A 23,380-nucleotide genomic window follows, 5' to 3' on the forward strand; every position below is an offset into this window, starting at 1 on the left:
TTCCTGACTATGCCCAATTCAAAACAATTCCCCACTTCCTTAAACCACCCGTCGAGTATCCAAATCCTAACATAAACTCTTTCCAAGTCCCTCTTACCAAGATTCCTCACGGTTTCCCTGGTGTGTGTTCTCCCTTAAAGAACAAGCTGAATAAATAAATCTTTTTGATAACAGCGTTTTAAGAGCTACCTGGAAGGTTCAGTGGTCCGGAAGCAGCCTGCCCTGGGCAGGTGTTTGGGGGAAGGGGAGGAGTTAGGCTAAGGCAGGAAGTAGGAAAGCTTGAGCAATTCTTCCTCTGCCATAAACCAACCCTTCCTGTGGCCTTCCGCAAACCATTTCACTTTGAGCCTTTTTCCATTTCAGTAAAAGAAGAGATCTGAATATATTTCTAAGGTGTCTTCCAATCTAAATAATAGAATTCCAAGCTCTACGGTTTTTGTATTCTCAGGTAAATGTTCCCCCTACATGAGGCATTTGTACAACATGGTCATCATTGGCAAGTCTACATACCACCTACACTGTTACGTATTTAAATAAATCATTTTCAAGTTTTCTTTCTTTAAATAGAATCTCAATTTTTTTTGCTGACATCTACAAAAGAAAATTTACCTCATTGCTTAAATGGAAAACCAGCTTTGGTTGGTAGAAATGGAAGTTTTTTGCAAACACACACACACAAAACCTGAAATAAAACAGTTATTTAACTGTAGATGTGGTTATCTGTGGAGAGATGTGGAAAATGAAGCCTTCATTCTGTTAAAAAGGGAGGTAAGCAAGTGTTAGAAAAATGTTAAATACATACTAGTCCCAAACAAACTTTTTCTATGGTTTGAAACAGGATTTTTTCACTGTGCCTTCCAATGATATACAGAGCCCACATTTTAGGAAACAATGTTCATTTTTCCCTGATAAAGTTGACTCATCTTTCAGTTCTCAGATTAAATTCCTCAGAACAACCTCCCAGGCCTCCCCCACCCCCTCCTTCCCCCACAACTAAATTGCTTTCCCTGTACCTAGTGGGCATTAAATTTTTATTGAAAGAATATTCCCTTAGGCTACTTCTTCATAGTACTCATCACAATACCGTATGTTATGGTGCATTTATGTTGTCAGTCTCTTCTTAACTAGGCCATAAATTCTGGTTACCCTTTGTAACCGGACAACCAAGGGGTCTGGGCAGCCTGTCACTACTTCAGCCAATTAAGCAGAGACAGGGTTGAATCATATATGAGCATTTATTCCAATAATGCCAGCAGTATGGGAGAGCAGCAGGTCATCCACAAAAATCTGCTCTGCACCCCACCATAAGGCAACTGCTTATATTGGGTAGAAGGACAAGATTACGTGGAGAAGTAGGAATTACAGGTATGGGAAAATGAGCATGGGACAATCATTACAGGTTACAAGTCATGTAGGCTGGGGGGGGAGGGGGGAGGGGCAGAGTTACAGAAAGCGGCGCCAGCCAGATTACAGGTAGTAGGGGCGGGGGGGGGGGGGGGGGGCGGGGGGTTGTAAAGAGCAGGTGGCTCCAGGACTAGGTGCCCCGAGGTTGTAAATCTTTCCACAATGATAGGCAGTTCTCCAAAGGAGGACAGACTGCATTCCGATGTTAGCTCCCATGTCCCAGGGCGTACAATTCTCAGCGAGGTTAGACTGTGCTTTGTCTAATCAGAAGAGAACAATCACGGTTAACAGAGCATGATTAATATTTCTTATAATTATAGTCAATTTCTAATATTCTATTTCTGCCCCTAACAACTTCAGTATCCCAGATGTTGACACATAATGGGCTCCCAGGGAATACAAATGAGGTGAAGAAATCAAAGCCTCCACAATCCTGAGGCGCTGGCAGGTTTAGCCCCGCCTCCTTCCTCGGTTGGCGAGGATTTAGCCCCGCCTTCTTTCTCTACCAATGACAGGTGCCTCCTGAGGCGGTGGGCGGGGCCACGCAATGACGCTGGCCGCGCGTTTCCGGCTTGAGAAACCTTGGTGTTTCTGAGGAGACACCTCAACTGGCAGTAACCGCGCGCAGCGAGAAGCCTCCGGATCCGCCGCTTCCATCGCCGGCGTCACCATGGGAGCTGTGCTGGGCGTCTGCTCCCTGGCCAGCTGGGTGAGTTCCCGGGCTAGTGTCTCGGTCTGACCTGTGGTTTGGACCAGCGGGGGCGATAGTGAGCCCCAAGATCAGACCTGAACGGGCCTCGGCTGCAGACGCCCGGGAATTGGAGGGACCGGCCCTGAGCTGCGGAGAGTATCCAAGGGTCCAGGCCAAAATCCGCGATCGGGAGCAGACGGCTCACTTTCCGCGTTTGAGGAGCGTAGGAGGCCAGGCCGCCATTGTTTACAATTTCCGTTGCCCCGCCCCCAGGAGCCTTCCGGCCTCGGGGTTCAGCCGCAGCCGGAATAGGACCGAGGAATGAGCTCCCAAAGCAGGAGCTCTTGGGTTCATTTGGAAGCACCTTCTTAGGGTGGCGCCATTTAATTTGCGTGGTTTGGATACTATTTTTATCCTGTAGCGCGGGATTTGCCAAAGCTACAGAGTGTGTGGGTTTAACCGAGGCCTGTGCAGTTCTGGTGCAAGGGGAAGAAGGCCTTGTAGATTATTATTCAAAATTGGAAGCCACCGTCTGAACTTTGGGGACCTTGTGTAAGTCCCGTAAGACGAGGATAATAACTCCAGCATCTTCCGTCTGGAATGCTGTTGTGGGATACAGTTGAATCATTTTGTAGATTGTAAACTCCATGTTTTAAAAAGGGAATTTTAGGACCTATAGAACAGAATATGCGGAGTTCCCTCGTATACTCACTTCAGAGGACTGTCTGGGCTCGTTCCACTACCATTTCTTAGGGCCACCTCCGCTCCCTCTCCCTCCCGTCCCCATGTTGAGCGTGGACTTATGAACCAGATCACGTTTGATACCGGGTTTCGGGTTCGATCCCCAGGAGGCAGTGGTGATTCTCTCTCACACTCCCTCCCCCTTCCTCTCTGAAATAAATAAAACTATATTTTTAAAAAGATTGTGGCTGAAACCGGTTTGGCTCAGTGGATAGAGCGTCAGCCTGCGGACTGAAGGGTCCCAGGTTCGATTCCGGTCAAAGCACTCTCCCAGTGGGAGATGTGCAGGAGGCAGCAGATCGTTGTTTCTCTCTCATCGATGTTTCTAACTCTCTATCTCTCTCCCTTCCTCTCTGTAAAAAATCAATAAAATATATTAAAAAAAAAAAAAGATTGTGGATCTTAAAAAGGGTAGGTTCCTTGAGAGCAGTGGCTTTCCAAGTTTTTTTTTATTTTAACCCAAAGTAAATAAATTTTACATAGTTGACTTAATACATCCATGTAGGCACAAGTTTCATGAAATCTTACCTTTACCATCTGCTGTACAATTTTTCTACCACATTAAAAAAAAATTCTGGTCAGTTGATTTTTATAATCCACAAGTGGGTTAAACTCACTATTTATAAAATAGGGGAGTAAAAACTTTTCTTCCACCCTTGGTTGGTAGGTAGGGACCTGTGACAAAAGACAGATTAGCAAGAGAAAGAAAGAGTTTATCTATGCTTGCAAAACCCACATTCACACACAGTTGCTCAGTGATGAACTCAAATTAATGGGTCTTATGGTAATTCTATGTTTAACTTTTTGAGGAATCTCCAGGTTATTATTTATGTATTTATTTTTATTGATTTTAGAGAGAGGAAGGAAGGGAGAGAGAGAGAAAAAACATCGATATGAGAGAGAAACATCTATCAGTTGCCTCCCATATGCAAACTGACTGGGAATTGAACCCACTAACTTTTGGTGTTCTGGAGGACACTCCAACCAACTGAGCCACACCGGCCAGGTCTCCAGGTTACTCTTGACTAGAGCATAATGGCTCTTGCTATCATCTATAATAATAAAAGTGAAATATGCTAATTTGACTGGATGTCCTTCCCCATGAAGTCAGGCTGCAAGGGAAGCCGGTCCCGGGTGCCAGAGGGAAGCCGGTGCCGGCAGGCGGGGGAAGGAAGGTCTGCTCTTGCATGAATTTCGTGCATTGGGCCTCTAGTTATTTATAAGGGTTTCCATGTAATGTTGCTTGTAATATCAAATTTGGTAACGAGGGTTCTTGGTAAATAGCAAGTGCAGTAAGGTGTATATTTTTCTCATTAAGATATGTTGTTTTTAAAGATAATATGATACCTGTGTGAATATAAATAAAATTTATTGGGCGCTTACTATGTTTTAGGTACTGTGTCGAGTGCTTATTTAATACAGTAATGTCTGAGGGAGGAAGATTCTGTTAGAGTCTTTGTTACAGATGGAGAAAAAGGTTTGCTGAGATAAAGTGGCAGAAATAACATTGACTCCAGAGCCCATACTTTTAACCACTTCCTCCCAGTTGTAATTCTCTGTTAGAACTGTCAAAGTCTGGCTTGCTTCGTTTTCTATTCTGCGATACCTATGTCAGGAAGGAGTCCACTGAAAGCTCTCAGATGGCCATATGTGCTTATTACAGGTCCCATGCCTTTGTGGTGGTGCATCGTGTTTGCTATGCGGTTGCTGTCCCAACAGTAAGAATTCCACGGTGACTCGCCTCATTTATGCTTCTATTCTCATCCTGGGCACTGTTGTATCCTGCATCATGCAAACGGAAGGGGTGAAAAATCAGCTGAAGAAGGTTAGTAGAAGTAACAGAACCCTTAATGTACTGATTATTTTTATATTCTGCAAAATTTCAGTTGACATTAATATTCTTACTTATTTCTTCACTTACGAAAGTCACTCAAATTCATTGTAATTTGGGATATAGTCAAGATACAGAATATGAAGGGATTAGTCCTTTCCCAGAAATAAAGGAAGTTTAAGTGAACATCTTCAGGTTTTAGTCTAACAACCGAGAGAGGCAACAGATATTAAAAGGGTGGCCCTAAAACTTAAACATTTAAACTGATCCAGGCCTTTGAAAGGAGTGAGTTGTAGCATGAAAATTCCTGGGATAATGGGAGATAACCTCATCAGTAGAGAGCGCAAAGAAGAGAGCACTGCACTTTTATTTCCAAATTGCACGTTGTTTATACTCTCTGGTGACAAGGTTGTAAGTGATTGGAAGACATGGAGAATAATCCCACAGGATGGTCTTGGAGTTGTTGAAGTAGTCAGTTTCTTAAATCCAAACTTTCCTATGGTGGGGTGGAATCTGTTTAAATGTGGGTGTTCCCATAACATTGACATTATTTTTTCCAGATTCCTGGATTCTGTGAAGGGGGATTTAAAATCAAAGTGGCCGATATAAAGGCTGATACAGATTGTAATGTGCAGGTCGGTTTCAAAGCTGTATATCGGATCAGCTTTGCCTTGGCCATCTTTTTCTTTGCCTTTTCTCTACTCATGTTAAAAGTAAAAACAAGTAAAGATCCCAGAGCAGCAATACACAATGGGTATGTAAGATTTATTTATTATTACTTTGTTATATTATGGTGTGGACCTTCGCATTCAGCAGTTAATGTTGCCATTCTGATGGGAGCAGTAGAGTATGTAAATCAGTGGCCCAGGTGTGTGTCTGACCTATTGTACATGTGAAATTGTTTCAGTGTCATTTTCAGTTGGAGACCTGTGGCATTGGAGGAGGTAGAGGGGATGAGGAGAGTCTTATCTTTTTTTTCTTTTTTAAATATGTTTTTATTGATTTCAGAGATGGGAAGGGAGAGAGGGAGAGCGAGAGAAACATCAATGATGAGAGAGAATCATTGATTGGCTGCCTTTCTGCAGGCCCCTTACTGAGGATTGAATCTGCAAGCCCAGCATGTGCCCTGACCAGGAATCAAACTGACCTCCTGGTTGATGGGTTGGTGCTCAACCATTGAGCCACACCGGCTGGCTTATCTTTTTTTTTTTTTTTTAATTAAATCTTTATTGTTGAAGTATTACATGTGTCTCCCTTCCCCCCATTGATTGACTCCTTCTGTCCTCCGCCCCAGGCCTATTGTTTCAAGTTTCTAGATTTTATTGAACACCTGTGAAATAGTTCAAGCACTGTGCTAGATACCACATAAACAAAGATATTTATTTATTTTTCTTTCTATTGTTAAAAGATAAGATGTGCATGTTATATTTAAACTAGAGGCCCAGTGCACGGAATTCATGCACTAGTAGGGTCCCTAGTGGCTGAGGCCTCCCTCCCTTCCCCTGGCCGGCCAGGCGCCCCCTGGTCAAACTCCCGGAAGAACTCTGGTCAGGAGACAATTTGCATACTATGCTTTTATTATATAGGATAGTATTCAGAAAGATAAACAGTGGATATATTTGAGCTACTGATTTACTTACTCTGTTTCTTTCTATTCCTGGCCTCTAGTTCCCCTAATTCTCGTTTGAAGAGTAAAGGGAGTTTTGTAAACTTTATAAGTAAATTATCTCCTTTTTATAGATGCAATAACTAAATTTGAGAGAGGTTTTATAAATTGCTTGAGATCTCAGCCAATGAGGTTGGAGCTGAGATTGAAACTCAGGTCTGTCCAGCTCCAAAGCCTGATTCTTTCCACTCTGCCATACAAGGAGTCTTTAAAGATCATGGACTAAAAGCTAGGTTTGGTCTTGGCTTTGCCAGTGATGAACTGTGTAATTGTGAGCAAGGCCCTTATATCCTATGTCGTAAAAGAAGGATTGGGAAATAACTTTTCCCCACACCTAATAGTTAATTGCCCTATATTTAGCTAACATTGTTTATCTAGAACACTTCAGAATTCTAGAAAAAGCCCTATCTTTAAGTGCTAAAAGTAGGGAAACTAAGGATGCATGTTCCTCTTAATGTGAATGATCTGTTCCCTGTGCTGTTTATTCTTAAATTGTGTGAAGTACTGAATGAAGTAGCCTCTATCAAATGAAGATCTAAGTCAAGTCATGTTGGAAATGCTACTAAGGCTTTATTTTTGCATTTTAGAAATTCATTTTCTCACTATTAGGGTGAAAATTAGTATTTCATAAATGCCTTTTTAAATATTTTAATAGGTTTTGGTTCTTCAAAATTGCTGCCATTGTTGGTATCATGGTTGGATCTTTCTACATTCCTGGGGGTTATTTCACCACAGGTATGGCTCACTATTTAAACTATTTAATTATAATATATACAGACTCTATATGATTAAGTTAAAACTATGTTTTCAGTATTGATTTTGCAGAACTGACAAAGGAGGTGGTGTCCAATTATTTGACTTGGTACTAATATTAAGATATTAAGGCATTCAGGTCACTTCTCAGCTGTTCGGGAACCACATGTTAATTGTTTGTCAATATTTTAACAGTCTATCTTCTTACTTGACAATACTCAGTTTATCAGAGAGCTTGTCACCATAAGGACTTATAACTCATGTGCTCTACCACCCCTGTCTTAGCCTCCTTCCTTAGCCTGCTACTATGGCATTGAGTGACATGTGGATTTCCACTTTGATTTTTTCCTCCCTGTAAAGGGAAAAGGCTTATAGTAGCATTTGGAATGTTAGATCCTAGGCTCCCTTTGGCACAAAATAAAACAAGTTTTAAAAGATCTGAAGCCCACAAAACACTTCTCAGACAATGCCTTTGATTTTGGAATTGGAGTAATCTTGCTGAACTGTTGGAGACAGAATATGTTTTTACCACCTATCTCTTACTTGAATTGAAATCTTTTTAGAATGTTAGCAACATTGTGAAATGTTACTTGTAAAGAATAACTTTGTTCTTTTGACTTGTAGTCTGGTTTGTTATTGGCATGCTTGGGGCCTTTATCTTCATTCTTATCCAGCTGGTGCTGTTGGTAGACATGGCTCACTCTATAAATGAATCATGTGTAAATCGAATGGAAGAAGGAAACCCAAGGTGCTGGTATGCTGGTAAGTATCTAACTCAACTATGAGAGCCACACTGCATTATGCTACATGAAACAGGGCGAACAAGAAAAACATCCATTGATTTAAATGTACAAACTTTCAGGGTCGAGCTGACTTAAAAACTATACTTTCCCATTGAGTTAATTCTGAATTATATGCATTACTGGAAGAGAGTAGCACAGATAATATAAATCATTGGATTCCCCCCAATTCATTTATTTTGAGATTTGTAATGTAACTACATGCATTTATATAAGGGGGGAATTGTTTACCTGGACAAGGGGACTCAGATGCATTCTGCATATGGGACATCTGCCAACATAGGCAGAAGAAAGTGAACAGTACTTACTGCTTTATTCAGAGTATGACCCCATACCTCTTGTAAAATCCTTTTGGTGGAAAAAGGGTACTTAAAATTTTTAAGTTGGGAACATAATTTATAGCCTGTAAATAGTGGGGAGGGACTTTGGAACCCTTCACTTATTAGGAACAATGACCCAGCTGTATTTTAGTTTTAAAAATAATGGTTGAGATTGCTTGCCCTGACTCCACCTCACACCCCCCTCCCCAATTATAAAATAATAGATGCTGTGTGTCAAGAACTTGAAAATCGAAAATTACCCAAGACTGTTAACATATTAGTCTACATGTATATCTTCTATGTATAGGAAAAAGTCATTGAAAAATGTATAATATGTTTGTGTCTTATTTATTTTTTAAATGTAATATATTTTCAAATAGTTTATAGTTTGACCATTTTAAAAACTTAGAAATAAGCTTGTTGTGAATGACCCATGTCCCACGTGGTTCAGGGTTCGGGATCTGGAGAAAGGGCCACACATAAATGAAAAAGACGAGATAAGAAATGATAATTTGGAAATTGGAGCGCCAGGTGAGAGGCCAATGCAAGAAGATGGACTCTGCCTCTGCTCAGGCCTCGCCATCCTTTTATTCAGTTTGGGATCCACCTATAGCCCTTAGGCCGGCAAGTTCCAGTAACGGACAGACTATCTTATCAGTAAGGATTTACATGACTCTCTGGTGGGGAAGTTGCTTCAGCTACCATTGTCTCCACTAAACAGTGGGTGCATAGCTCTGACTTTTGCCAGGGCTCAAGGGTCATCAGCATTCTGGACTCCTTGTCCACACCTCTCTGCTAGTGAAGATAATAGGTGGTTTCCCACAGCTTGTGAATAAGTTTGGCTACAGTACAGAAATAAATACCTAATAACATATTTCTGAGTACATTTCTGATTATTTCCTTAGAATAAATTCCCAGAAGTAGAAGAGTGAAAGGGTATGGATATTTTTAGCACATGCTATCAAATTGTTTAGTTTTCTTTTCATCGTATATAGTTAGGATGCTTCTTTTTAAATTGAAAAAAAAAAATAGTACCATTTTTACTATAAACACAAATGGTAAAATTTTATAAAGAATATGCCGAAACCGGTTTGGCTCAGTGGACAGAGCGTCGGCCTGCGGACTGAAAGGTCCCAGGTTCGATTCCGGTCAAGGGCATGTACCTTGGTTGCGGGCGCATCCCCAGTGGGAGGTGTGCAGGAGGCAGTTGATTAATGTATCTCTCTCATCGATGTTTCTGACTCACTATCCCTCTCCCTTCCTCTCTGTAAAAAATCAATAAAATATATTAAAAAAAAAAAAAGAATAAAACATGCAACTCTACCAACTTGCAATAACCCACTTCCCTCTCCAGATGTAACCACTGGAAGGTAGTAGCACAGATAATATAAACAGCACCAACTGGATAAGAATGAATTCAGTTATGTTTAAATGTAAATAGGTTTATACTATACATTGTTCTATGACTTACTCTTTTTTTTTTTAATTTTGGTAACCTTTAATACAGAAAGTTTCTCTTTTTATTTTTTAAATATATTTATTGATTTCAGAGAGGAAGGGAGAGTGAGAGAGAGATAGAAACATCAATAATGAGAGAGAATCATTGTTTGGCTGCCTCCTGCACATCCGCTACTGGGGACTGAGCCTGCAACTCAGGCATGTGCCCTTGGGCGGAATCAACCGGGGACCCTTCAGTCCGCAGGCCGACGTTCTATCCACTGAACCAAACTGACTAGGGCTGCTCTTTTCACTTACTGTATGATGAATATTCTTTCCTATCAGTGAACATAGGTATGTCTCACTCATTTAACAGTTGCATGGTATTCCAATCCATACAATTCCTGATGTTCCATGGCATGGTATACCATAATTCATTTAACCATTGCCCTGTTATTGGTCACTTAATCTGTAATGTCTATTTATTGCAGAAAAATATTTTTTTAAATTGTCTATCATTATGGATTGGGAATCCTGAAACTTTTCCTTCTTCCTGACTAATAAAATTTCTTTCTTTCTTTTTTATCTTTCTTTCTTTCTTTCTTTCTTTCTTTTTTTTTTTACCTATTTACTTCTGTTTTGTATAATTCATTTTGGATCACTCCAACTATAGGAGAGTTTAATAATGAATTGTAGATTTGCCCTACTTTGGAGAAACTAAAAGTAGAGAAATCTTGTATGTTCAGATAGAAAAGCATTAAGAACTCTGCTAGTAACCTAATGTATATCATTATTTTATAGTAACACTAGAGGCCTAGTGTATGAAAATCGTGCACTTGGGGATGGGGGGTGTCCCTCAGCCCGACCTGTGCCCTCTCATAGTCCAGGAGCCCTGCGATCAATTGCCCCAAAGAGTTAGGCCCCACCTACCCAGCCAGGGCTCCGAGATGGATTGCCCCACAGAGGGAGGCCCCGCCCACCCGCCACAGCCCACTGGTCGGTGGCCTGGGCCTCCCTCTTTGGGGCGATCATGGAGCCCCCCCGACTGATTGATCATCCCGCTGATGTGGTCATGTTGTGATAGGAAACAGGTTTATGTAGCCAGCGGCTACAGAGGAAAAACGACCACAAAAGATGCCTGTCTGTTCTGTTTAGTGCTAACACCATCCCTAGCACTGAGCTTGCTGTGAACTGGGACATTTTGAATGCTAAGAGATCTTTTAGTTTCCTAAGAAAAGCTTATAATGAACAATATTTTGTATTTAGTTAGAATTTACTCTGGTTAGAATGATCAGATGTCTGGTTTTTTAACCCATAAACTCAAGTTAGGTAATCCAGGAAGTGAATTCAGTTGTTTGGTGGATTTTGTAATTTAACATTGAGCCAACTCGAACACAATCTGAAACTTCAACCTTAGGGCTTCTGTCATTTCACTGTAAATTAGTAACCATCATAAAAGTGAAATAATGTCTCTTTATTTTTATACGGAGAAGAAAATTGGTTTTCATTTATAAAAGTTTGTTAGGATTGGGGATATTCATATTGTGGTTTTTTTTTTCTTTTCAGTTTTACTATCTGTCACAAGCATCCTGTATATCGCTTCAATCCTCTTTGTCAGTTTGCTCTACATATACTACACCAAACCAGATGGCTGCACAGAGAACAAGTTCTTTATCAGTATTAATCTGATCCTTTGTGTTGTGGTTTCTATTATATCCATTCATCCAAAAATTCAGGTATGGTGGTTTTCTGCTTCTTCCTCCTGTGGGATTTTTAATTAATGCTAAACTTGAAACCTAGGTAACCTCCTATATGAATTTATGTCCAAATTAAACATTTTTCCATATTATGATAAAGTCTTCATAATTATAACTTAGTAATTATAAAAAGTGCCATTGAGTTGCCTGTAGTATAATTAAATGAGTAATTTTCTTATCATTTAAGAAAACCTAAGCAACTTGAGAATTTATAATTTCATAAAATTGTTTACAACTTGAGAATGATTTTTATGAATCATTAGCCAAGATATTTTAGGGGGATTAAACTAGAAAAAAGAATTGATTTTTAATACTTAAAAACAAAACTCATGCTCCTAAGTTTTATCACTTAAATAACATACTTTTAAAAATTAATGGAGTTTTATATATGAAACTAGAGGCCCGGTGCACGACATTCGTGCACTGGCGGCAGGGGGGTGTCCCTCAGCCCAGCCTGCACCCTCTTATAGTCCGGGACCCCTCGGGGGATGTCCAACTGCTGGCTTAGGCCCACTCCCCATGCAGGAGCAGGCCTAAGCTGGCAGTCGGACATCCCCCAAGGTGTCCCTAGCCCTGCCATGGAGGTGGGAGTGGCTCCCGCCTCCGTCACTGCACTCGCCAGCCATGAACCCGGCTTCTGGCTGAGCAGCGCTCCCCCTGTGGGAGTGTACTGACCACCAGGGGGCAGCTCCTATGTTGAGCGTCTGCCCCCTGGTGGTCAGTGCTTGTCATAGCGACCGGTCGTTCTGCCATTCGGTTGATTTGCATATTAACTTTTTATTATATAGGATGTGAAAAGAACATCTAGACATCACCCCTCTTTTTAAAAATGAGGAAAGTGAAGTTCCAGAGAGATGATGGGTTACCCAGCTAGTTAGTGGCAAAGCTGAGTTTAGATTCCGCTACACTAAGAGACTAATAAATCGAAGCCTTTGTGTGATAAACAGGAATTTCCAGGATTATGAAATGCCTTGAGAACCAAGAATATATGCTTCCTCTTCCTGGGTCTTTTTCAAGCTAGCTCAAACTGAAAGGTTACTTGTCATCTTTTCAACATCAGAAGGTTCTTAGTGAATAACAGTTCAGTGGATCCCAGAGAAATACACCAAGTTTTAGAATGTCAGCCCTTGCAATCCCTGTAGCATTGTTTTCTTTTTGATTCTATAGGAACACCACCCTCGTTCTGGCCTCCTGCAGTCCTCCATCATCACACTCTACACCATATACCTTACATGGTCAGCCCTGACCAATGAGCCTGGTAAGAGAATGGCAATAACACATTCATCTGATGAAAGTAGGAAATTATTCCTTTGGTAGAGTAAAAAGTAAAGCTAGAGCAGATTCAAACAAATGAACAAACAGAAAACTGAAACTTCACTGGAAAGTATAATGTCACTGCAGATACTTGCCTTTCAGGTTTTATTCTCCATGTCTATTCATAGCTACTCCTCGCTGACAGTCTAAGGAACTGCAATCCTTTATGTTAGTCTTGGCTGTCGATTTCCAACCTTTATTTTTTGCCAACCTGACAAAAAAAACCACAATAGGTATAATTTTGATTGATTCTCACTGATGACTATAATGTTGGCTGTAGTCATTTTTTTATTTGACAATCTAAGGGGAAAGAGATTAGTGCCCCTGACTAAATAGTCAGATTTTGCATGTTTTAAAAATTCTTGTGGTACACCAGTTGAAAATTGCTGTTCTAGGCTTTTCCCTGGACTAAGTCAAATTGGTTGAGAGCTAGAAAAGACAAGATTGTCTTGGCTCTTTGTAGAATTGTTTTAATTGTATTTTACTTTTGTGTTACGGGCTCTAGAGGAAACAGCTGTAGGAAATCTTTTGTAGTTATTATAGAGTTGTTTCTCTTTTTAAAAAAATATTTTTAAGTTGATTTCAGAGAGAAAGAGAGAGGGAAAGAGAGATAGAAACATCAATGATGAGAGAGAATCATTGATTGGCTGCCTCCTGCATGCCCCCAACTGGAGATCGAGCCTGCAACCCGGGCATGTGCCCTGACCCGGAAATCGAACTGTGACTTCCTGGTTCATTGGTCGGTGCTCAACCACTGCGCCACACCAGTTGGGCAGTTATAGGGTTGTTTCTCAATAGAGTTTTCTGTGGGTTCCTTTGAAAGGAAAACAATTATTGCAGAATCTCTAATAATGACTCAGCTTTTTTCAAAAAATATTTTTATTGATTTCAGAGAGGAAGAGGGAGGAAGAGAGAAACATCAATGATAAGAGATAATCATTGATTGGCTGCCTCCTACACACCCCACACTGGGGATCAAGCCCACAACCCAGGCATGTGCCCTGACCGGGAATGGAACCATGAACTCCTGGTTCACAGGTCGACGTTCAACCACTGAGCCACACCAGCCAGGCTCAACTTTTATTATATTCTTATGTCAGTATGTGACAACAAAATTAGGGATAAACTCCTTATGCTCAAAGCCTTTGCATAATTGTAGAACCAAGAAGATTTATTAAATGTCAAAACCAGTAAAATCAAGATTGATGTTTGTGAAATTTGACAAATTATTGTTTCTTTTTTTTCCCCAAACTAAGTCACTAATTGCAACACAGATATGTTACTGACTGCTAAATTTCAAGTTCTTTTAAATATAGCATTCCCATGTTTTATGTCATGACTGCATGTGTAGCCATATCCTTCAAATCCTTTATAGGAACAGGATGGGTTGTCACTAAAGATAATAAAATATGTCCCATTTTCAGATCATTCCTGCAACCCAAGCCTATGGAGCATCATTACACACCTGACTGCACCAACCTTGGCTCCTGCAAATTCAACTGCTCTGGTCCCTACCTCTGCTCCACCAACACAGAGTGGGCATCTTCTGGAGACTGGGAATTTTATTGGGCTGTTAACCTTAGTGTTGTGCCTTGTGTATTCTAGGTAAGTTTAAAAATACTTAGAACAAGATTCTCATGAAGGTTAATATGGGTGAAGCAGCTTTTTTGCTTTCAAAAAGTATATGAGGAATTTTTTAGTAACAGCCTAACTCTTCTTTATTAAAAGTCCTCGACTTGCCTCGGTTACCCATTTCTTAAAACTCATTAAATCCTCTCATCAAATAATTCTTCCCAACGTTACAAAGAGATACCTTCTCATTTGTTTAGGAGGAGAAACAAATCAATTAGAGCAGTGGCTCTGAAAATAGGTTGGCTTATCTTTAAAAACTTCACATGCCCCAACCCAAGATCAACTCCATAACCTAGCTATGTGCCTTGACTAGGAATTGAACCTGCAACCATTATGGTGTACAGCAGTGGTTCTCAACCTCTGGCCCTTTAAATACAGTTCCTCATGTTGTGACCCAACCATAAAATTATTTTCGTTGCTACTTCATAACTGTCATGTTGCTACTGTTATGAATCGTCATGTAAATATCTGATATGCAGGATGGTCTTAGGTGACCCCCGTGAAAGGGTCGTTCGACCGCCAAAGGGGTCGCGACCCACAGGTTAAGAACCGCTGGTGTACAGGATGATGCTCCAACCAACTGAGTCACTTGGCTGGGGTATATACACAATTTTATTTATATCACTTGAAATATAATTTTTAAAAATAAATCAGGGCCCTGACCAGTGTGGCTCCGTTGGTTGGGCGTCATCCATTGTACTGAAAGGTTGCTGGTTCAATTCCTGGTCAGGGCACATGGCCCAGTTGCAGGCTTGATCCCCAGTGTGGGGGTATGAGAGGCAGCTGATTGATGTATTGCCCTCACATCAATGTTCTTCTCCCTCTCCTTTCTCTCTCTAAAAATTAATAAAAATCTTTAAAAATACATAAATAAGGTAAATAAATTAGGAACATGCCATATAAATACACTTACTATTCTAAAATACAAATTTGTCATTATAATCTGGACAGCTTTCTATAACATTATGTGTAGATTTACCTGTTTTGTTTTGTTTTAATGATTGCTTAAAGTGGGGATTGGCAAACTGCAGCTCTAGTCTGCCTGCATATTTTTGTTAGTAGTTTCTGTGAAACACAGCTATACTCATTTGTTTTCATATTTTTGTTTGTTTTTCTTTTGGCCTTTTCTTTTTTAAAGATAAAATTCACATACCGCAAAATTCACCCTTTAAAAACGTACAGTTCGGTAGTTTTTAGTATATTCAGAGTTGTGCAGCCATCACCACAGTCAATTTTACCATTTTCCTTGCCTAGAAAGAAAACCCATGCTGATTAGCAGCCACTCCCCATTCCCCGTACCCTCCTGTCCCGGCAGACAGTCATCTCTTTTCTGTTTCTAGATTTGCTTTTCAGACGTTTCATATGCATGGAATCATACACTATATGGTCTTGTTACTGGCTTCTTTCACTTAGTATGTTTTTAAGGTTCATCCATGTTGTAGTATATGTCAGTCTTTAATTCCTTTCTGTTGCTAGAAATAATATTCATTGTGTGATAACACTACATTTCATTTATCTATCCATTCATCAATTGATGGACAGTTGGATGTTTTAAACCGGCTTATTTGTCTTTTTATTGTTTTTGTATATGATTTGAGGTATGGGGTCCAACTTCACTCTGTTGTATGTGGATATCCAGTTGTCCCAGACCATTTGTTGAAAAGACTATTCTTTCCCCATTGACTTGTCCTGGCATCCTTGTCAAAAATCAGTTGACCATAAATGTAATGGTTTATTTCTTGATTCATAATTCTACTTCATTGATATGTATGTCCATCCTTATGCCAATACCACTTTTTTAATTACTGTCGCTTTGTAGTAAATTTTAAAATTGGGAAGTGTGAGTCATCCAAATTTGTGTTTTTTTTTTCAAGATTGTTTTGGCTATCCTGAGTCCCTTGCATTTCCATGTAAATTTTAGGTTCAGCCTGTCAATTTCTGCCAAAAAATAAAAAAGGTAATTGGGATTTTGAAAGGGGTTGAGTTGAATCTGTACATGAACTTGGAGAGTATTATCATCTCAACAATATTAAGGCTTCTAGTCCATGAACATAGGATGTCTCATTTAGGTCTTTAATTTCTTTCAGTGGTTTATAGTTATTAGTGTAGAAGTCTTAAATTTCTTTTGTTAAATTTTTTCCTAAATATTTTATTTTTTTGATGACATTGTAAATGAATTTTTTTCTTAATTTATCTTTGAGGTTGTTCATCGCTAATATATAGAAGTAGAATTAATTTTTGTATATTAATCTTGTATCCTGCAAGATTGTTTATTGATTCTAAGAGTGTATATTCCTTAGTACTTTCCATATACAAGGTCATATCATCTGCCAATAGAGATCATTTTATATCTTTTTTTTCCAATCTGAATGCCTATTATCTTTTTCTTGCCTAATTGTTCTAGCCTGAATGAGAATATAGTATTTGTCTTGTTCCTGATCTTAGAAAAGCTTTTAGTCTTTCACTATTACAATTTTAGCACTGGGTTTTTCATAAACGCCCTTTATTATTTTGAGAAAATTTTCCTCTATTTCTAGTTGGAGTGCTTTTGTTATATTAAAAAGGATTTTGTCAAGTGTATTATGTTATGTCTCTTGAGGTGATCATGTAGTTTTTGTCCTTTATTTATATGTATTTTGTTATTGAGTCATTTAACAAACTTTAGTGAGCATCTGTTATGTGCCAGAAAGCATAGATGACTAAGATCATTGTTGTTAAGGAGTTCTGTGAACAGCAAGAAAGACAGGAATGGTAAGTGCTATGGCAGAGGGAAGCATAAAGAGCTGTGGGAATTTAACCCAGCCTAGTGATGGGGTGATGTCAGAGAAGGATTTCCAGGGGACATGGCACATGGCCAGAGAATTGAAGGATAAGTAAGTTATCTGGGAGAAGGTTGGAGGGTGCTACATTCTAAGATAGGAGAGGTATGTGTGAAGTCATGGAAGTAGACATTGAGAGAATAGTATGTTTGGGGAAACTCCTAAGCAGTTAAACCATCAAGTACTAACTGGTAAGAGTACTGTCTGTCTTGTGATGGCAGGCACCAGTTCAAGCAGGGCCTTTTAGCCCGTCAGGCCCCAAAGTAGGAGCAGTTCAAAAATAACCTTCATGTATATAAGCCAATGGCAGCAGTTCATCTTCATGCCCATTTCTGATTTGTTTTCCTTGGCATCACTTTCTAGCTTCCGCACGTCTACCAATAGCCAGGTAAGTAAGCTGACCCTGTCAGGAAGTGAAAGCGTGATCCTCCGTGAAACAACTACCAACGGTGCCAACGATGAAGAGGAGGGACAGCCCCGGCGGGCTGTGGACAACGAGAAAGAGGGAGTTCAGTACAGCTACGCTATGTTCCACTTGATGCTCTGCCTGGCTTCCTTGTACATCATGATGACCGTGACTGGCTGGTACAGGTAGGAGGCTCAGACAACACAGATGGAAGATCACTTAGCCTCCTTGGGCCAACTGTAAAATCTCCATCCATTTTCCTGACTTTAGAATCCCCTCCTCTTACCTATATAACAAGTTGTGTTTGGTGCTGACTCTTTTCTGAAATACTTTTGACTTTTTCTCCTCTTGGATTTAAAATCCAGTTGGGATTCTTACAGTGCAGATTATGGGGAGCTCTTCCAAACCTGAGTGCTTGAGAGAGACAATCATGACATACAGTCTTTGTTCTCTAATTTTTCTCTGTGTCTAGAGAGAGTCATACAGAATATTCTGATCGAAGTAATGATTGGTAAGGAAGGAGAGTTTCATGGAGACCATTTCAATCTAGACTTTTACCAGTATCTAGAACAGCCAGATGTTCCCGTAGAACTTTGCCCAAAGATTAGGGCTCTTCATGCTGGCAAGAAGATAAAAGCCATTGGAGAAGTAGGGTTCCCTGCTCATAAAAACTAAAAGCAGTTTCCTCAGGTCCCTTCTGGAACCTTAGTAAGGATTAGTGTCAGCCAAGTTTCCCTGGAGAATTTCCTGGCTTTGTTTGGGGGGCTGCCCGATGCTGGTATCAGGCTCCTTTTCCTGACTTTCTTCTGTTTTCTTAGCCCTGATGCCGAGTTCCAGAATGTTACCAGCAAGTGGCCAGCTGTGTGGGTCAAGATCAGCTCCAGCTGGGTCTGCCTCCTCCTCTACGCCTGGAGCCTTGTGGCTCCAGTTGTCCTCACCAATCGAGACTTCAGCTGAACCTCTGAGTGCCAGGGACACCACATAAAGGTTCCCTTTTCTGAACGCCCTTGTACTTTTGCTTCAACTAAAATATTAAGTGAATGCTTTGCGAAGTTGACTATATCCAAGTGTATATCCCAAGGCAGGACTGAATATGATTGATACAGGATCTGAATTTTTTATTTACATGTACATTATTTTTAAGGATATAGTGCAAAGGGAACATTTTTGCCTTGTAAAGTGAACTACAGCTGTGCTGTGAAGAGAGTTCTTTATTAAGACCTGTAGGTTCCTACAACTTTGATTTAAAATAGAAAATAGAAAAATATTGGATATTTGAGGCCATCGTTAATATATTTCTATTGCAATATCCTTAAGGAGCAGGAAAAAAAAGTAATAATGTATTTCTATGACAGTTTTCCTCTGTGAAAGTCTTTACTTGTTGATACAAGCATTCTGTTCAGTCCGTAAACTCGTAAGAGGTATAGCATCATAGTAATTGGGCGAAGGAGTATGTGTGTGGGTCCTTCCCCAGAAGAGGGGTTGCTGATAGGGCTACTGCTTCTGCATCTTGAGACTTCATTTTTTTTTTATACTACAGCATTGACACTGCTTGATTCAAGTATGTGGCTTTGCCAGAACATTAATTTCAATAAATGCTTTGTAGGTTTGGTTAAAATGAGGACTCACTTAGGAAAAAACTGCAACTTTAGTCTATGTAATTATTTTGTTATGAGTATGTAAAAGTAAAATGCATGTGAATTTACTATATTTGCACTATAAGGTATTTGATTAAAATAGACTTAGGCTTTTAAGGCCCTTTCTTTAACAGCTTTTATGAATTAGCAGCCATTCTATATTTTTTAGACTTATATAGGCAGTCAGATTTATCAGCAGAATGCACCTATTCCTTCTGAAAGTTAAGGCTGGTGAGTAAAGTCTTGAACTCATTCAAAAAGTGTACCAATAGGTACCTTCTCTAGGCAAGATGCTTGGGTAGGTGAGAGGCAGGGGCAGGGACTGGCGGGAACCCTCCTGGAGAGGGAGCAGGCAAGGAGACAGGTCTTCAGGTTCTGGGATACAGCTTTAAGAATGACAGACAGTCGCTCTACCATCTTGACTCACAGTTTCCAAGAGGGTGAAAATGAGCTGACAACTGGTACAATGTGGTGTGACTAGTCCTGTGACAGGAATTCAAAGGTGCCCGGGTGGGGGTGTCATGGTAGGCTTCCTGGAAAAAGTGACGTCTAAGCCAAGAATTGTTAGGAGTTAGCTAAGAGATGGGAAGTGGGATGGCATTGCTGGAGAGTAGACGAGTCTGCATGTTAAAGGCAGGGAGATTTTTTTTAAAAAATATTTTATTGATTTTTTTACAGAGAGGAAGGGAGAGGGACAGAGAGCCAGAAACATCAATGAGAGAGAAACATCGATCTGCTGCCTCCTGCACACCCCCCTATGGGGATGTGCCCGCCACCAAGGTACATGCCCTCGACCAGAATAGAACCTAGGACCCCTCAGTCTGTAGGCCGACGCTCGATCCACTGAGCCAAACCGGTCACGGCAGGGAGATTTTTTAAGACTTGTTTAATAAAGCTGGACGGGGGAGAAACGGGCAGGGACTAGGTTAGGAAGGGCTTTATAAACCACACTAAAGCGTTTGGGCCTTACGCTGAGGGCAGTGGGGAGCATATTCATAGTGGCATGAATAAATTGTGTCTTCATTCACTGTATACATAGAGAATGGGTTTAGAGAGAGAAGACCAGGTAGTCCATGTAAGATTTGAAACAGAAGTAAACATGAGGAAGCAGAGAAATTGACAGCTCGGAGCTGCTTAGTAATTAAAATTTAAAAATTGGCAGGTGATTAGATACGGGGGGAGAAGTAGATTCCCGAGTGATTCTGGTTTAAACACCTGGGTTTGATATGTACGTGAGGGGCAGGAAGAGGGTGTTAGAAGGATGGAGGTGTGGTCCCTTAAGAATGGCCAAGAGCATATGCTTGGAAGTCTGATTGGGTTTGCATCAGTTTTGCCATTTTCTACTGTCAAACAGCTAATATTTATTGAGGATATACTAAGCTTTATGACCCTGGGTGATAACTATCTGCCTGAGCCTCATTGTTTTCTTTGAACAAAAGATAGTACCTAGTACATAAGATTGTTTAGAGAGTAAAGCTACTTTGTCAAGTGCTTAACCCGCCTTAAGCACTCTGGTAGTAGCTGATAATCTGAATATGGGCTAAAAAGCTACTGGACAATATTCAAAGTCATAGATTTTCAGCCAAAATCTAGTGCAGGCTAGATTTGAGGTGTTCTTACAGAATTAAACACAGGGAACATAGAGGGCACACACTCGGTTGGGGTGCAGGTGTGGGGGGTAGGGAAGTACGGCTTGATAATAGGAATTGTTGGAACCACCATCTTTTAAACCAGTGGTTAATGTTGGGGTACAGAGATAAGGTTGTAAAGGATTTGGGGGGCACACAGGGCAGGTTTAGCCCTTTTCCAGTGTAAAGCAGATACCCCACTTCCCTTAACAGCAGGGCCACCCAGATTAAACCCATTAAAGGTCCTAAACTTCAGAAACATGGTACACCCCCCTCCCCACCTTACATAATTCAAAATAAAAGCAATACTAAACTATAACATAGGTTTAATAAAGTCCAATAAAGTTTTTAAATTTTTTATCACGATAGAAACTTTGATATTTAATTTAAAAAAACAAATTTTGTTTAAAAATTAGGGGGCAGTGTCCCTGCTGTGCATGGTTTTAAGTTGGAAGCCCAGTAGTGTAGCCAAGATTGAAGTGATTACACACGTGAGTGCTGAATCACAAACAAGCATAGACATCGGCATCTTGCCTAAGCCCAGGGTCAGACTGTGAAGCAGGGGGGTATTCTGAATCGTCAGACCTCATGGTGTCATCTCACCCCGATGAGTCGCCCAGTGTTTCATCACCACTCACAGCCCTGTCCCTGTCTGTCTCCCAGGACTACCGATCAGGCCCTGGCTTTGAGGTCCGCAGTATGCTGTAGGGATTCATCAAAGGCAACATCTGCGAGACCTAGTTACGTCTGGGAAAAAGCTTGTAGGCCCATCCTGGCTATTTACTTTCTAGGTGGTTGTTACAAGGTACTCATTTCGCTGGGAAATAACTTTCTCTTGACAACCAAAGGTACTGCCAAAGAATGACCATGGACCTGGCTGTCAGTGCTTTTGATGTTCTGGACCCAATCCTAACTCAGGCGTAATTTAAACCAGGACAGCTTTTTGGTCCAAGTTCTTGCTTGGCTGTATTTTTCTTTTTACACATTAAGCTAAAATGAGTATTCAATAATATGAGTCATGCATTTGATCTTTGCAGATGGATGGCAGATACCAGGCTTGTGCTTACTAACGGGAGCAGCACTTCATCTCTTTACTCCTTTGTGTTGGTCTATTGTATCCATCGGGTTACCTACTCAGTGATGTTCTAAGTCCTGCTGGGTGACTCACCACGCGATGCCTGTAACCTCGGGTGAAGAACAGTCATGACTACCACATAAATACCTACATGTACCAAGCAATGAACAGGCATTGTCCACACCCCTGCAAGGTGGTGGTGATTCTCTCTTTTCCAGGTCAAACCAACACTTAGAGAACTTAGTGATCTGCCCTCAGTTACACAGAAACAAACCCCAGGCTGACTTAGTTTTCTTCAGTTAGGTCCCATTGTCCCTTGGCCTACTAGGATGTAGGAGACAAGATAAACTAGAGACTGCTTGGACCTACAGGGGAGTCAGCTGGCTCTCTAAGCTTACCCATCATTAATAAAGGAAAGTTAGTAATCCGCTAAGGCACTAGCTAGTATTTTACTAGGTCACTGTATCCCTAATGGCTGGCACCTTATCAGGTAAGAGGGTGAACATTTAATTAAAAACATTTTTTTCCCAGTAAAGTGGCACCTTAAATGATTTTATTACTCAGCTATAAATGCAATAATGTGAAACATTTGCTGCCATTTATTTTAGGAATGCCAAACCAGTTCTATGTAAAGAGTGGGCAATAGGGAAACTAAGGTATTTTAGAAAAGAAACAAGAAAATGCTGCCTCATAACATAGTAACTCCAGTGGCTTATAAAGTGCGTCCTAACTACCTTGTAACACTGCTATCAGGTGAGAAGGGTTGGAGCCTTAAGCTCCATTTTTCCAGATGTGAGAAACAGACTGAGCTTAAGCTCCACAGGCTCCTCCGGGAAGGCTGACCGGAAGAGCGATGGTGCAATGTGAGTACTTACCTGTCGAGTCATCAGAAGCCAACAGAGAAGGTACAGCATCCTGCAGGAGCGTTTCTCAGCTGAGTCATCACCAACACACAAGGCCCACCGTAGGGCCTGGGCTTTGTCTCTGGGGCAGAGTGCGCGCTCCTCTACAGAAACAAGTGGGACAGGCAGAGGAACGGCTCAGCCTGCAGAGGCCATTGACCAGGCCGTACCCGTTACCTCCCAAGGAGTCTGGGTTTCCTTGTAGGAGCTTCTAGAATAATATGTCCATTACAACTTGGGTGTCAGAAGTTAAGACACTGTATTTTCTAAGAAGCCAAAAAAAAAAATAAAGCCGATTTTTAGACTGATGCTTCCTCACGCTAAAAGTTCCTCCCTTTTGTGTTCCGTGCGTGGGCTGACAATAAGCATAAAAGAGAAGTGCACAGCCTAGCACCATCAGGAGAAAATAGTGGCTGACTGCCTGGCTTTGAATCCCAGTTGTACTGGAATAGCTGTGTGTCCTCGGGCAAAATGCTCAACTTGTGTCTCACGTATCCCACAGGGGCAATAATCCCGCTTCACTAAGGGTGCCTGACAACTAAATGAGATTATCTATGTGAAGGACAC

The 23,380-nt window shown here is 40.8% G+C and overlaps 2 protein-coding genes and 1 long non-coding RNA gene across 5 annotated transcripts in view; 1 reads left to right on the forward strand and 2 right to left on the reverse strand.

Moving 5' to 3' along the window:
- Positions 1 to 1,049: 1,049 nt before the first annotated feature.
- On the reverse strand, positions 1,050 to 4,547 carry LOC132239925 (uncharacterized). Its single transcript, XR_009454186.1, has 3 exons — positions 4,443 to 4,547; positions 3,365 to 3,511; positions 1,050 to 1,664 (listed from the first exon to the last, which is right to left on the reverse strand). It is a non-coding gene; the product is annotated as an uncharacterized LOC132239925 (long non-coding RNA).
- SERINC3 (serine incorporator 3) lies at positions 1,956 to 23,121 on the forward strand. 3 transcript variants are annotated; one of them, XM_059706977.1, is made up of 11 exons: positions 1,956 to 2,113; positions 4,500 to 4,661; positions 5,228 to 5,421; positions 6,989 to 7,068; positions 7,711 to 7,848; positions 11,210 to 11,379; positions 12,568 to 12,658; positions 14,139 to 14,319; positions 17,529 to 17,756; positions 18,390 to 18,558; positions 21,874 to 23,121. In XM_059706977.1, the coding sequence occupies exons 1-10, from the start codon at positions 2,075 to 2,077 to the stop codon at positions 18,526 to 18,528; spliced, it is 1,422 nt and encodes a 473-aa protein (XP_059562960.1). In that variant the 5' UTR covers positions 1,956 to 2,074; the 3' UTR covers positions 18,529 to 18,558; positions 21,874 to 23,121. The 3 variants fall into 3 exon arrangements, with proteins under 3 accessions (XP_059562960.1, XP_059562959.1, XP_059562961.1); XM_059706976.1 differs by lacking the exon at positions 21,874 to 23,121 and having other exon boundaries at positions 18,390 to 19,325; XM_059706978.1 differs by lacking the exons at positions 7,711 to 7,848; positions 21,874 to 23,121 and having other exon boundaries at positions 18,390 to 19,325.
- The window catches only part of TTPAL (alpha tocopherol transfer protein like), a 34,952-nt gene continuing 30,276 nt past the window's right edge, over positions 18,705 to 23,380 (reverse strand). The window contains exon 7 of the transcript XR_009454185.1: positions 18,705 to 22,917. The gene's annotated coding sequence lies outside the window, so the exon portion shown is untranslated. The remainder of the gene's footprint in view (positions 22,918 to 23,380) is intronic.

The sequence above is a fragment of the Myotis daubentonii genome, chromosome 8 (assembly GCF_963259705.1).
Source record: "Myotis daubentonii chromosome 8, mMyoDau2.1, whole genome shotgun sequence".
Classification (NCBI taxonomy): Eukaryota; Metazoa; Chordata; class Mammalia; order Chiroptera; family Vespertilionidae; genus Myotis; species Myotis daubentonii.